Source organism: Oncorhynchus mykiss, chromosome 4, assembly GCF_013265735.2.
Source record: "Oncorhynchus mykiss isolate Arlee chromosome 4, USDA_OmykA_1.1, whole genome shotgun sequence".
Lineage (NCBI taxonomy): Eukaryota > Metazoa > Chordata > Actinopteri > Salmoniformes > Salmonidae > Oncorhynchus > Oncorhynchus mykiss.
Genome location: NC_048568.1, coordinates 19660034 through 19676065, shown reverse-complemented (window position 1 = coordinate 19676065; position 16032 = coordinate 19660034). Strand labels below are relative to the sequence as shown.

Genomic DNA, 16032 nt, shown 5'->3' with positions numbered 1-16032 from the left:
ACTTGCAACCTTTCAGTTACTAGTCCAAGCTCTAACCACTAGGCTACCCTGCCGCCCCAATCCTTCAAGACTGTTGGAAAACAATTCCAGGTGAAGCTGGTTGAATGCCAAGAGTGTGCAAAGCTGTCATCAAGGCAAAGGGTGGCTACTTTGAAGAATCTAAAACATAAAATATATATTTATATATTTTTTTATATATATATATTTTGTTTCTACATGATTCCATATGTATTATTTCCTAGTTTTGATGTCTTCACTATTTTTCTACAATGTAGAAAACAGTAAAAATAAAGATAAACCCTTGAATGAGTAGGTGTTCTAAAACTTTGGACCGGTAATGAATATACAGACATACTCTGGTTCGGGGGAGAGACGGGCAAAAAAGTGCCATTCATATACATTAAATTAACAGCAGAGAAAGTCTGGCTAGGGTCAACATCCCTCCCCTTATAGTCCACACCCTCTGTAACTATGATGCTGTAGCCCTGCTATTGGCCCTCTGCGGTGTCCGTCACTGGCTTGGTCGGTTGAGGCGGCCCCTCCAGTAGTTGTTATAGGCCTCCTGGAACATGTTCTTGCAGCCGAGCTTGGCGTCGAGGCGGGAGCAGATGAGGAAGGAGCCGCCCATCTTGCGGTGGAGAGAGTAGGTCTCCTCGGGAGGCGGGGTGAGGCGCTGCTTCAGCATCACGGGGATCAGGTTGTGGATGCGCTCCGTGGTGCTCTGGGCTCCGAAGTTAAAAGGCTCCATAGAGGCAAAGGCCTCGCCCAGAATCATCACCGCGTCCACATGGGCGTTCACCATGGACTGAGGGAGGGGACGGACAGAACATACTCAGAGAGTAATAACCTGTATGTGTTTTTTAGTGGGTTCAGGGGGAGCCATTGTAATTAAGTTATGGGTATTCACTACTCAGTTTATGCCATGGAGTAATGAAGAGCCTTCTCAATTCATTGTCTACGACAAAATAAACTAGTACGTGGCATTGTTGATTCATGTGTTGAGAACGAATGAATTGACTCACCTTTGACTCATAACCTGTGAGGAACTTGAGATCTACTGATCTTCTCCGAACGCCCTCTCTGTCTCCCTCTGCTGCTGACTTGATGAGCTGATTAAAACAATGAATGTCACACACACGTCAAATAAATCATTTTGATCGGCTATGTTTTGTTGTGGGATAAAGCCTAATAGCTTACCTCGATGTAGATGTCAGTGAAGTCCTCACTAAATCCTCTTGTGGCTCCGAAATCCAACAATGCAACCTATGGATGGAACAGAAGTCATGTTTAGTCATTCAACAACATCGTGCTACTGGAGGTGGCTACTGTATAGGCTTGGCAGGCTCTACAGAAGACACCAAGAAGACCCATTTAAACAGAGACAACCTTTAGGAGGGTCATCAACATTAGTTACAGGACTCTAATGATGAAACTGATAACAAGAGTTAAACTCACCCTGTGTGTCTGTGGGTCGTAGAAGAAGTTGGACCAGTTGGGGTCAGTCTGCATGTATCTGAACTCAAACAGCTCCCTTAAACAAAGTTTCAGGATATTCTCACATATCTGACACACACACACCGAGAAAGAGGCAGAGAGAAAGAAAGATACTTTAAGAACACACATTTTTCAGTCTGCAATTTCACCACCAAGGGGCAGTAATACACTGTAGCAGGTGCTTTGGCGGGTGAGGTGACAGAAATGAGTTCTGTAGTGGCGTTTGTCTTACACATCAAAACAAGCTTGGGCAAGCAGAAAGCACACATCAAAATCCACAAGTACACAACGTACAATAAGTAAATACCAAAATACATAATGGTGGCCTTTGTTAATGAACACAGGTGCAGCATACAGTGACCTCGTTCTTGAGCTCCTGGGAGAGTTGTTCAGCCTGGTCCAGAGGGAAGCCTGGGACCAGCTCTGTGGTGAGGACGGCGTTGCTGCTCAGCTCGTCTATTACATCTGGCACGTAGAAGAACGGGTGGTCTTTCAGCAGCTCCCTGTACCAATCACATAACCATCATCAGACGCAGGAACACCACAACACACAGCTTTGAAAACTCAAGCTCTTAGGACTAAATGGGAGTATATGTGCAGTATTTATGTCATGACAATTCACAGGATATTTCCAGTGTTTCAAAAATGGCATTATGTCACTGTATGAATTTATAATACCACGGTATGATCTTCTGTTCAAACTCCACAGATGTGTCAGTGAGTGACCTCTGCAACAACTCATCTCCACAATCCCTCAAATAATCCTCCCGTGTCTACACTCTAGCTGTACAAATCACTGTTTAATACTGTATGAACATGTATAGAAGGGAGAGTGTCCACCGGTCATGGTGAAAAAGCATGTCATCCACAGCTGGTGCGTACTGTATGTAACAGGAGCCTCCTCTCTGGACACAAATCTTATCTCTCACCCTCACCCTGCCTGCCAACAAACCTGGGGATCATGGAGCGGGGACAGGGGGCATGAGGACAGGGTATGGAGAGGGGGTGCTTGTTGTCTCCTTGTATTATGTCCAGATCGGCTATATTTAAATGCTGGCTGTAGACGAATGATGCACTTTTATATCAAAGTCATCCAACCAACACTCCCCAAAGGGCTGGAGTGGCTATTCGTAGACCCTACAGGCTACAGTACATTTCCTGATCTGGAGTCATACAATGATATGCTGTGTTGTCCTCCCACCACGATCTGGAAAAGTCACTGTGTTTAAGAGATTCATTTACCTTGGCCCCCTTGGGATTTATGGATTTACTAAGTGCTCACTAAAAAGCCACTGCTTGAGTCATCACAAATTCATATTGCTTGTCTACATCCAAAAGATAAAGCCACATTTCACCCCTTCATTTCTAGAGCTTGCTGTGACGATTAGATGATGAAAATAGTTACGGGGGAGGTGGTCTTTAAGAGAAAGCTCATCTGGTTGTTTTGATCACTCACTGGAATTTCTTGGCACATTTGGCCTCTCTTATGTAATCACATTCCAGTGCCAGCTCTCTGCTCATCACCTCAATCAGATGCTCAGGGAAGAGACCTGCACAAGATGTTAACAGAGGGAGAAAGAGCGAGAGAGATATAGAGAAACAGATGGATTATGGTTGACTGAGGCCTAGAGGGATGTGTGCTCGGATCATTCCCAGAGTACAGTGGAGGCCCAGACGGATGGGTATTGGACACCATCATGTCATGCATCTTGGACCAAACAGTCAAATTGCGAGAATTCCGATCGCTGCCGGTGGTGCGGAATCAGCTTGTTGACTATATTTGCCTGTTTTTTTGTGTACCATTCACGTGGCTAAGTCACTACTGACAATATCAACGGCGATGGTAGACTATAGCTACATATATTTGGGGGAGCAGTAACAGTGAATGGGCATTCCCCCTTTCTCGTTATATTGGACATTTTACAGCTCCCGTGAAAAGTTTGGCTGTGCGTTAAACCCTCTGTAGTCTACATGGTCTTAGGACTAATATGCCCACGGGGAGCAATTATGGGAACTGTATTTAGATATAGCCTGATCTGAACAAGTTGTTTTGTTTTAGTCAAATTATTAACTGTCTTTTTAGGGCTTATCTTTAGTGAATTTTATCTTGCTCAGTAATGGTGGGAACTCCTTCAGGACGGTTGGAAAAGCATTCCAGAGGAAGATGGTTGAGAGAATGCCAAGTGTGCAAAGCTGTCAAGGCAAAGGGTGGCTACTTTGAAGAATCTCAAATATAAAAATATATTTTTATTTGTTTAATACTTTTTTGGTTACTACATGATTCCATATGGGTTATTTAATAGCTTTGATGTCTTCACTATTACTCTACAATGTAGAAAATAATAAATAAAGAAAAACCCTAGAATGAGTAGGTTTGTCCACATTTTTGACTGGTACTGCATATCCATATTTAAGCCAAGTATATTTAGCAAATATGGGATAGGCCTAGATTTTGTTTCTGTAGGCTATTTAACAAACTAGGCTATAACGGACTAACATTCAAATTGTAGCAGATGACAACATAATACATAAAAGACTGTAAATACACAACTTGAACCAACCACATATTTATCAATGGAGCACGTTATGATTGCCCAGTGAAGAGGGTCAAGCCTCAACATGCCTTCAACTTGTCTTCATCAAAACCCAGCAATTTCGCGCCAGCTACTGTGCCCATTATTCTGGTTGCAAAAATAGCAAAAATATTTTACACACTCCAAACCTATAGCGCTACCTACCGCCTGCTCTTATATTTACCATTGCGTTAGGGTTGTTAAAATAGAGCCCCGTATGTGTGTGAACAGGATCAAAGCAGGATCAGAGTGTGTGCTTACAGGGAGGGGGGCAGTATATTCCCCATGTTATGTTGTGCTGCATGTGTGATTTACGCTAAGTCATAAATGTAATTACTACATCATGCTACAAATAAAAAACATAAAATAAAAATTGAATTCTACAAAACAAATCTGAAATCCGTTCCGGGATCATCACCTTCAGGCAGTGCGTTGCTCATGGTGAGGAGAGTCATTAGGTTGTTGATGTCACTGTCGATGCTTTTAGCCACTCCGGGGTACTGCATGGGACAAACAGAGCAGGAGAAACAGCATGACAAAACAACCATGTTTACAGGTTTGACTCCCTGACACCAAAAACTGTGAAAACACTGCCATGATAAGGGACACCATAGTGCCCTCAAAGCTCATATCTAAGCTAAGGACCCTGGGACTAAATACCTCCTTCTGCAACTGGATCCTGGACTTCCTGACGGGCCCCCCCCAGGTGGTAAGGTTAGGGAATATCTGCCACGCTGATCCACAACACGGGGCCCCCTCAGGCGTGTGTGCTCAGTCCCCTCCTGTACTCCCTGTTCACTCATGACTGCAAGGCCAGGCAAACTCCAACACCATCATCAAGTTTGCCGATGACACAACAGCAGTAGGCCTGATCACCGACAACGGTGAGAGAACCTACAGGGAGGTCAGAGACCTGGTCGTGTTGTGCCAGGACAACAACCTCTCAATGTGGTCAAGACAAAAGGAGATAATTGTGGACTACAGGAAAAGGAGGACTGAGCACGCCCCCATTCTCATCGACAGGGCTGCAGTGGAAAAGGTTGAGAGCTTCAAGTTCCTTGGTGTCCACATCACCAACATGGTCCAAGAACACCAAGACAGTTGTGAAGAGGGCACGACAAAACCTATTCCCCCTCAGGAGACCGAAAAGATTTGGCATGGGTTCTCAGATCCTCAAAAGGTTCTACAACTGCACCATCGAGAGCATCCTGACTGATTGCATTACTGCCTGGTTTGGCAACTGCTTAGCCTCTGACCGCAAGGCACTATACAGAGGGTAGTGCGTACAGCCCAGTACATCACTGGGGCCAAGCTTCCTGCTATCCAGGACCTCTATATCAGGCGGTGTCAGAGGAAGGTCCTAAAAATTGCCGCACTGAAAGCAGTACCGGAGTGCCAAGTCGAGGTTCAAAAGGCTTCTTAACAGCTTCTACCCCCAAGCCATAAGACTCCTGAAAAGCTAATCAAGGGCTACCCGGACCCCTCTTTTATGCTGCTGCTACTCTCTGTTTATAATCTATGCATAGTCACTAACTTTACCTGCATATACATATTACCTCAATTACCCAGTGCCCCCGCACATTGACTCTGTACCGGTACTCCCTGTACATAACCACGCTTGTTAATTTACTGCTGCTGTTGAATTATTTGTTAATTTTATATATATTTTTAAACTTCTTAAAGCATTGTTGGATAAGGGATTGTAATTAAGCATTTCTCTGTAAGGTCTACACCCGTTGTATTCGGGGCATGTGACAAATACAATCGAATTTGAAATGCTAATGAGACAGGAATTTAAACTTCTGAAAAGCACTAAGAGCCACATCTATATACAAGTTTGATGATACATCTCTACAGTTTATGACAACAGACAACAGAGCTTACTCTAAAGCATTTTAAGGTAAACAATACAGAGTTGACACACAACACATGTGATTCAAAAAGGTCATGTTTTATCTTTTCAAGGAAAGACGAACATTGCCTTAAATGGAGCCACGGGAACAGCAGAATAACAAAACAGATCGTTAATGCTGCTGGTCACTGCTGATATTTGTTCGCTCATTCAACATCGGTCATTTCTACACTTTGGACTATTACGTCAATGCAGCAGACGAGGCCTTTAAAGTAAAAACAGAGGATATGAAATGCCTATACCGTGATGTAAGGTTTGTTCAGGAGGGTGCAACATCACAGAATGTTCAGATATAGAAATATACTGGTGTAAAACACAGCATCCTCCTGAATGACTCCCAGGTCTCCATCTCACCTGGATCTTCATGGCCACCTCCCTGCCGTCCTTCATCTTAGCCAGGTGGACCTGTCCAATGGAGGCCGCAGCAAACGGACGCTCCTCAAACGAATCCAGCTTGTCCCTCCAGTTAGGGCCCAGGTCGTTGTTGATGGACTTCTACCGAGGGAAAGGGACACGGATACCTAATGGCAGCTCCCTCAACAGTGTATCACTGCAATGGGCTATAGCCTTCAATGATGGTACCTTATTAGAAGACTAATAGGTATCTGTTATTCACTTTCATTGTCTTATCATGACTGACTGACTAATTCATGACTCAAAGAGCAGCTTGGCACAATTGGTTTTTCTAGTATTCCCCTTTATAGCCAGGGGCTACAGGGCTAGTGACGAGGGGATTTAAGAGTAGGTTATTAAAAGGTGAGACATTACCGTCATCTGCTTGATGGGCATGAAGTCTGCACTCTGTCTCACACGCTCAAATATCTTGGCCAGCTGGGGGTTGATGAAGGCATCATCTGAAACACAGAAGACAGGGAGATGGCAGTGAATGGCTGATTGACGTACAACAGTCAGAACAAAACATGAGGAGACAAGCCATCTTGTTGCTGTCTGTCAACCTGTTCATTACACTATGCACCAACACAGGACAGGAAATGACAGGTCTTAAATCACAATGCCTTGTTCAGTTAAAAATGACCAACTAATATAAATAAAATCTAAGGCCTTGGTACCTCTGGGCACTTAGAGTTTATCACAATTTACAGGTCCTTGCCAGTGTTCACTAAATGTCTCTGGGAGACCAAGATGTTTGGCACAGCAACCACCTTCACATACCTGAAGCTGGCAGTGCCGTAAAAGGGCCCTTAGATTTGTTATAGCAACAGAGGTGTCTGTGCATGTTAAACAAAACAAAGTGGTGTGAGGCGCACTGCAGGGCATTGTGGGTAAGATCTACAACCGTACAAACATTCCGACAACAAGTGGGGAAAAAGCACTGGAGGAGAACAGCAGTAAAACACATGACTGAGGTCAGAGGAAGAGATCCAGATCCAGCTGATTGTGAGTGAGGGTGACTTTACTCGGTATTTAGGCTTAGTTTGGCAGAACAAAAATCTATTACCTGAATCACATCCATCAGCCTGTTTTCTGAACTGAGAATTACAGAAGTGATTTTACCAGTCTTACTTTAAATTACAGTGATTATTATGGATGTTTATCGTGACTTTTATCTGTTTATCATTTATCTGTTATGATCAGACAGCCATTGAGTAAAATCATTAAAGAGATTCTCTGGTGCTCTTGTATACTTTTTAGCCAGTAGTTCTGAAAGTAGGCAAAAGTGGTCCCCTAAAATTGCATACGCGTCACATATGTGCACCAGGTCATTGTGCTCTCTCTGTGTGTGCATCTTGCTAGCTGTCATTCAAACGGCGAGGGGCTGAAGCTCATTGGCTAGAACTCAAATTGCTAGGGGGCTGGCCCATGTTGGGGAAAATGGCGCACCACAGCGTACAGAAAACAGTCACTTTCAAACTAGGGATTTAGTGGCTAAATAAGGTAATAAAGTAATTCTGCTCATAGATTTTAAACCTCCAGCCCAAAGCAGGAGGTTTAAGTAAATACTTAGTCGCCGCCAAAGTTCCAGAATATGTCTTTAACCCTTCACACATGTAGAAATGGGCTTTTATGGATAAGGCCAAATTGAAATGATTCTAACAGAAGTAGTACAAAAAGCATATGCATGACCATGGTAGCAAATGAAAGAACACTTTGGAGTTCATGGGGAAATGATCAGGCCGACGGTGAGGACAAAACAGTTCATCTGGCATAAGACTGAATCCAAACACTTAAACCGTTGATTTCATGTGCATTTCACATTTACCGTACATTTCCCAGCAATGTATACTCTGTACACATTCAGTAACGTAACAATATTCATGGGAATTCTGGGGTAGGTGCAACAAAATAAGATTACAAGGGTTTGAGTGAGAGGTCTAACTGGTGTCTCCAAGTAGCCACAAACACACACCTCTCTAAACTGTGCACAGTTCCTAAGTAATTTCAATGCACATTTATGACTCAAAGAAGAGTCTTCAAATATAGGGTGCTTTGTTGAGCTCTCCTAGCTTTGTCGTTGGAACACAGCCCTGCGTCCCCACCATCACACAATTACTGTTATTTACACAATGCAAAAATGTACATTATAAATCTCAATCTGAGTCAGGTAGGCATCATTTGAAAGTTTGTCCTATTGCCAACGTGACTAGCTAAGTTATAAAATACGAACTTACAGTGTTAGGCTTTCACAAGGCACTTCAGACAGATTGTAATTTTGGTGCACATAGAATGGAGTCAAACGCACTGTAAATTATATGAGTTTTCAATTATGGAAATGTGAAAACGCACATTTGTACTCATGGGTGTGTGGTTTCCTTGTAGGGCATCAAAATCGGTATTTATTATGATCCTCAACGTCTAATCTTTCAGAACACATGGACTCCTCTCGAATTACAGCATTTCCTACACTCTGACAACAAAAAATGCAAAAGTAACCCAATTAGCAGGAGGGATGGGGCATCTTTTTGTTGCGCTTGGTACACACGTTTAGAAGGGCTGTCAGTTGAACCCCATACAGCGCTGTAAAGCGAATAGCCTGAGCTCTGATGTCATATATAGTACATTACTGTACAGCCACTGCGTTCCAATTGAGGCGCTTATCAATGACCAAAATCTGCCATTTTCAATCCGTATACGGGATGACAGGGGCTGTGAGTGTAGGGCTACCCCATCAATTTAATGCTGTTTTACCCTGTCTTACTTGACCTAAATAATAGAAGTAGCAGCCGCATTTCTATTCAATGTGCTGAAAAGAAAAGGCTAGGACCCATCCAAGAGAACCACCAACTTCTAGATAGGACACTGTATACCCAGGTGAACATTACAGTACAACTAGGTGGCCACATATTTGAAGCTGGAATAGTTAATGGTGAAACTGCCACGTCCGTTTGCAATATTACAACAAACTGTTTTTCCTGTTCGGACTTCATTGCACAAGCGATAGAAGAGCCGAAAAAAAAGCTGTGAAACGCACGGGAAACTGTTGAGCGTGAAAAACCCAGCAGCGTTGCAGTTCTTGACAGAAACCGGTGCGCCTGGCACCTACTACCGCACACCTTTCAAAGGCACTTAAATCTCGTCTTGCCGATACACCCTCTGAATGGCACACACACAATCCATGTCTCAGGGCTTAAAAATCCTTCTTCAACCTGCATCCTCCCCTTCGTCTACACTGATTGAAGTGGGATTCAACAAAATCTATCAATAAGGGATCATAGCTTTCACTTGGTCAGTCCATGTCATGGAAAGCACAGGTGTTCATAATGTTTTGTACACTCGCGTGTACGTCACAGGTTGATAACAAGAACTGAAATTCTACGACTAAATCTATTACTAAGATTCTGCATACAGTTAAGAGCTACCCGTATGCAACACCTTCCTAGAATACCAAGCCAGTTTGAAAACCAGTTGTGTCTAAAAACAGCAGAGGACACTTTCTTAGTCACCTCTGTTTACATAGGGAAATATCAGCGGTTTTCTAACAAGCAGCGATTCTGGAGCTTTGGTAGAGACCGGCCACTTCAAAACACAAAAGGTTGCAGTTCTAACATGGCTGGTGGCTTATTGTGAGCCCTGGCTATGCCTTGGCTGTTGCTGTCCCACAATGGTACATTTGTTATGTGTCACACAATTGACATGACAACGGCAGGAGAATGCCTGTGCATCGAGTTGCATTAATCCTATGCTGTGCCCTGTGGCGCTGTTTACTAGCTGGAGCAGTTGGGAATTAAGGATGGGCATGTGTTGTTGTGAGCCGACCTGAGGTGAACTAGGCGATGCAGGAAGAGATGCCAGAGGGCCAGAAATAACTCCCGTCTCCGTCACATACTAATCTACAGAGGCTGGATTAAGGCCTCACGGTATCAACCCAGTGGAGGTTATGAAGATGACTCAAGACTGCCCTGACACTAGGGGAAAGGGTCATGAAGCCTGCCATGCTGCAGCACAGTAGACGTCGCTGGTGTGGGCAGTAAAAAGACGGAATGGAAAAGCCACAAACAACTAACCATAGGTCAACAGAGCAGTATAGAGGGGTGACTGGGGTTACAAAGGGAGAGAATGTTTGGAGAACAGAGAAGGTGCTACTGGAGGTGTGTATTACAATGTAAGCCAGTTGTCACCTTGAATGCTGAGCATCTGGCCCAGTTTCAGTGCGGCTCCGCGGACCTTACACAGCGTCCTGACGATCCGCTCTGCGTTAGCCTCTGACAGGAACGGACTGGAGTCCAGAACGGCCTTCTTGTCAGCTGAGGGGAGAAACAACAGTCAGCTCTATGCTAAACTCTGAGGTTGGCATGGAAAATGTGATTTTCCTGGCGAGAGGTAAACTAAATGTTGAATCTCATGGGTTTAGTGGATAGGTAGTACAGGTATGGCTTAAGAGAGATAACTCTTTAATAAATGATATGTAACTCGAGTTGGGATCATTTGAGGTAAAGGTGGCCAGCTGTTAAGTCAAAACAGTGATATGATAACTCCTGACTGAGAAGGCCTAACGCAGTGAGAGAACAGTGAGAAGGGTCACTTCCACACTACTGACACTCAACACATGGTGTAGAACACCAGCGCGCTTCCTCACACCCTGTCTAGAGCACCCCATTCCCATAGTAAAAATGTGTTTACTAGAAGACTGCGGAGGCCTGACATGTGAATGTCTTCCCTGGCTATACAGTAGTGTGTACGTCAATGTGTATGTGTTCTATATTCCTGGGTTTGTTGGTGTAGTGTAGTCTCTGATGAACTCATTAGGCTCCATGTGTGGCGTCTACACTTGGGATCACCGTACTCCTCCCTCCCCCTGCTCTCCCTGGACGAAGATACACCAGGGCACAGCCTGGAAACAAACCAGCTTAAAGCCTACCCACATTCCAGACATTTAACCAAAAAAAATACTTTTCATAAATGAGGCATTTTCATAAACCAGTGAGCTAAACAATCAGACAAGGAATCTGGTCTCTAGGTCAGGGCAGCCCAATTCCGGTCCTCGAGGGCCGAAACGTTGTTTTTGTTTCTACCTGGTAGTTACAGTAACTGCACACACCTGGTGTCCCAGGTCTGCATTAGTCTCTGATTTGGAGGGTGACAACCAGAAGTGTTTCGCCCTCCAGGACCCGAATTGGGCAGCCCTGTTCTAGGTAGTGCTTTGGTACCAGCACCAGTCGGTCTGGTTTGAAGCCCCCAGACACCCTCCAGCAGAGAAAGAGGACCGCCAGGCAGCCCAGGTAGAGGGGGGGGGGGGTCAGTGGGCCACACTGATGTCAGCAGTCAGCAGTCAGACTAAGGCATTAGGAGCAGAAGGAGATTTAAAAAGGACTGTTAATGTATCTTGAACCAAGATTACCTCAGCCACAGTACTGCTGTTACGTCATATCCCCCAGGACAGTCTTGATTAGCATAACGTCAGACCCCCAGTAGATCTGCTCTGATGACCAACTATACTCTACCACTACATACTCACTTTGTATTGTGCAGCAATTACGCTCATTTGAGAATGATGTGTACTTGTATACCACCTATGACTTTATTTGTACTTGACCCTGGTTTTCTCCCTAATTTCGATCTGGTCTCAATGCTCAACTCCCCAACGGGCTCGGGAGGCGAAGGTCGAGTCATGTGTCCTCCGAAACATACCCTCCAAACCCGCCCGTTTAACCCAGAAGCACCAAAGTGTCAGAGAAAACACCGGAGGAGTCGCTAGAGTGCAATGAGCCAAGTAAAGCCCCCCTGGCCAAATCTTCCCCTAACCCGGACGATGCTGGGCCAAAAGTTCACCGCCCCGGTTGTAATACTTCCAGGGATCGAACCTGGGTCTGTAGTGATGCCTCTAGCACTGTGATGAAGTAGCTTAGATCGCTGCGCCACTCAGGAGGCCCTTATTTCTGATCCATGGATTAAAGTTGGAGCTCCATTCACAGCCCTAGATTCAATGTATTTGTCTTTCTCCCAGGGTATTAAGGAGACAATGGCCATGTGAATGGCTGTGTAGTCGCCCCTGCTCTAGATTGGACTGCCACACCACCTCCAGCGGTCCAGCCGTGGCATGGCGGAAAACTAGTGCGCTGGAAAGGTCAGCTCAATAAACGGCCCTCTCCAATTCTTCCCCAGACAGCTGCAGAGGGTAATATCACAGAGGGCAGTTTCATTAAGGGCCCTTTGTAAGCGCTAAGACCACCCATACCTCAACCTAACTATAGCAGAGTCAAAGAACTACAGCCTAGTGTTTTCAGCTACGCTGAATGACAAATGATTGATTTTGATATGAATTATTATGCCTCTCTGCATGTCTGTATAGGTTCATCATCATATCATGCACTTGTCCATTGCATGCTAATTGAAAGGTTGTCATTCCTAGACAGGTTACATCCTGCAGGGGCATTGTGTGCATGTTACTGCTGGGTTAAGTGTCTAGTATGCGAGTGTGCATGCATGTACACGTAATGTCAAACATAAGCCCGCTTCCAGTTACCGTAGGAAACCGCTTATGTTAAACAGTTACCGTTATCCTCACTTGGCCTCATACTCTTCTTGGCTACCTCAGCCAGCGCTCCGAAGCCCAGTCCTACAGCCAGACCTGTGAGGACACAACACACCAGCGTTATGACATCCTGTCATAACATGCTGTTAAGCTCTGGGTCGTTCAGTAGGGTACAAGGTTATGGAACGTTCAGATAGAAATACATTGTGTAGAACAGACATGGTTCTCTGTCATGAAGCGTAAGGAATTGTTCCAGCTCTATTCATGGCCTTTATAAATCGACAACGTTCAGATTATGGTGTGCCCCCCCCCAAAAAAAGGTTCATAAAACCCATTTTTACATTCTTAAAATATTGCACAGTATAGCCCATTGGGTAAATTGCGTCGTCTAGCCTTTTGCTTTCCCCATGACACATCAGTCAGGTCAAATCAGTTCCTGATAGCTCTAGGAACAGTCATTTATGCCAGGCTAGTTTATTTAAGACAGACGCAGTTCAGTCTTATTTACAGACAGATGTTAATAACAGAACCGACGAGACGGTCTCTGACCGTTTTCTATTTTGTCATTTCAATAACTTAATTTCAATAAAAACCTTGAACCCACCTGTCCCTGCCGAAAAAATAGCGGGGCCTCGAGGAGTACCAATAGCCAGCAGTCTAATAACAAGAAAAGCCTGGCCTCATTGGACCCCCTTCGTACGAATGTAACTTGGTTGTGTTTATAAAAAGGTGTTAGGTAACATTAGAATACGAAATGTAAATATCTGAAAGAACATAACCCTTTCAATAGTTTGTTACTGTGGGCTATATGCAAAATTATTGGATATATATACATTTTTAAAGGAATTTCAAGTATAAAAGCCATTATATTCGTGGAGTGCCTTTATTACAACTATGAAACAAAAAACATGTGCATTGAAACACAGTAACAGCATATTTTTTATAATGACTAAACAAATAAAAATACCCACGCAACAGTCAATAAAGAAAATATCAGCAGCATAAACATCAGCATAGGCTCCAAGCGTGCTTGTGAATAGTGAAATCTGCACAAAAGCAAGAACGGCATTGAATGGCAGTGAAGAAAAAAGCCTATTATTGTCAGTTATTGGTCACATTTATTTGTGGCCTCACTCGTGCTGACACTATGGTGTGCGTCTTCGCGCAACAGTTAGTACAAGGGATAACGGCTAAATGAGATCTAACAGTCACCCCAAATCTTTGTCACCTTCACTTGATCGCAACACTTCCCACAAAACAACTCGCTTGCAGCCGAAACAGGTGTCGTAGGTTTTGTTCCGAGTGCATCTGCCCAGCTTGCAGTTTCTCCTCCCCAGGAGCTGTGTGCAAATGTCTCTCACGTAGCCCATGTGCCAGACTCATGATGAAGTCTCTCCTGCTCATGGTGTTGTCCATGCACTGCCTGAACAACACTTGTGCGTTGAGAGCAGCCAAGTCAAGCATGTTGTAGAACACAGCAACAGGCCAGCGTGTTGGATTGATAGCAGAGAATTACAACACTGACTGGATCATAGTTCTCTACTTGTGACGATGCAAGAATCTGGGCACAGAAGAGCAATGTGTCACCGTACTGAGAATATGAGGGGCATCCAGACCTGCAGCGCAGAATTAAGATCACACCTAAATGGCACATTCCATGGAATGTACGGGAAATGTTATTCAAGTAATGCACCCAAAACAACATTCAATAGTGCCGAGCTCGGCACATTTTCAGCCACAAACCGCATGGCACAGAAACAAAAACAAGCTTGATCAGACAGTACAGCCGTACAGTAGCGTGTTACATAACTCTACATTTGGAGGAAAATGTGGGGAAATACTGTTAACTTAATGTGGCCGATGAGCTGTTTGCTCCCTTTGAACCAGTGACCTTAGAAATCCAAAACAAGCCCGGTCTTTTCCCCTCTGTTAGGGAGAATTCTAGGTCATATCCTGCCAATGATTAAACTACCAGGCTGTTTTCCACAACACCAGGAGAAAGCCTTATCAGTTAGTCAGCCAACCATGCAGCCACACCGGTGGTTCAAAACACCATGTGTATTGTATTCCTCGTCAATGATTAAGAGGCACTTCCTACACTGGTTAGATCTAGGGCTGGGAAATGTGAGGGACCTCGCGATACGACACTCACGATATTTAGGTGCCGATACGATATGCATTGTGATTCTCAAGATTCTATATGTATTGCGATTCAATTCTGCGATTTTATGTTCCAAACATATTACTCACTATATGTCTGCTTCAGAGAGACGAGACAGTACGAGAAAAGGAGTTTTGCTCAGTCAGGGAAATAAAAGAAAAAGTGCTGAAAACAGGTTGGCTCACTACTTTAAAAAAATGAAGAACAAGCTACAGGATGAAACAATTTTATGTAGGTACAGCAGACTATCGCGACTGTATTTATACTGAGTGTACAAAACATTAAGAACACCTGCTCTATCCATGACAGACTGACTCGGTGAATCCAGGTGAAAGCAATGATTCCTTATTTATGTCACTTGTGAAATCCACTTCAAAATCAGTGTAGATGAAGGGGAGGAGACAGGTTAAAGTTTTTGTTAAATCTTGAGACAATTGAGACATGGATTGTGTATGTGTGCCATTCAGAGGGCGAATGGGCAAGAATAAATATTTTAAATGCCTTTGAACGGGTATGGTAGTAGGTGCCAGATGTAGGGCTGTCGTGGTGGCCATATTACCGCCACACCAGAGTCACGAGTCATGACTGCAGTCAAATTCCCTGTGACTGCTGGTCATGGTGATCAACTCCAACTGGTGTGCTAATTCCAGCACGGTGGAAGTGCGAACCACTGTTCACCCGTCTTGGAATACCTGATGGTTGAATGCCGACCCTTCTACCTCCCAAGGGAGTTTTCAGCCGTTATCGTGACTGCTGTACACATTCTACCTCATGAAAATAAAAATAACTAGCTGGTGCTTAACGAACTGTACAAGATTATAAACCAGCAGGAAACCCTACACCCAGAGGCTGCCTTTCTGGCTGCCAGGGGTTGGCTCTTAACTAAAGAGCAGGGCTACCGCACACAGAGCTATCGCAGACAACCCTGATGCTATGGCTGAAGACAGGAATAAGTACAAGA

General features: G+C 44.3%; 1 protein-coding gene across 3 annotated transcripts in view; it reads right to left on the bottom strand.

The window, feature by feature from the left end:
- Positions 1–209: 209 nt before the first annotated feature.
- Positions 210–16032, bottom strand: part of LOC110522257 (atypical kinase COQ8A, mitochondrial) — a 35348-nt gene continuing 19525 nt past the window's right edge. The window contains exons 5-15 of one of the 3 annotated variants that reach the window (XM_021600493.2): positions 12932–13006; positions 10557–10682; positions 6748–6833; positions 6334–6474; positions 4486–4567; positions 2951–3044; positions 1850–1997; positions 1456–1563; positions 1198–1263; positions 1023–1109; positions 210–805 (exon numbers count right to left, since the gene is read on the bottom strand). In XM_021600493.2, coding sequence (XP_021456168.1) covers positions 512–805; positions 1023–1109; positions 1198–1263; positions 1456–1563; positions 1850–1997; positions 2951–3044; positions 4486–4567; positions 6334–6474; positions 6748–6833; positions 10557–10682; positions 12932–13006 — 1307 coding nt within the window. In that variant the 3' untranslated portion in view covers positions 210–511. The remainder of the gene's footprint in view (positions 806–1022; positions 1110–1197; positions 1264–1455; positions 1564–1849; positions 1998–2950; positions 3045–4485; positions 4568–6333; positions 6475–6747; positions 6834–10556; positions 10683–12931; positions 13007–16032) is intronic. The other 2 variants (XM_021600494.2, XM_021600495.2) reach the window with 2 other exon arrangements.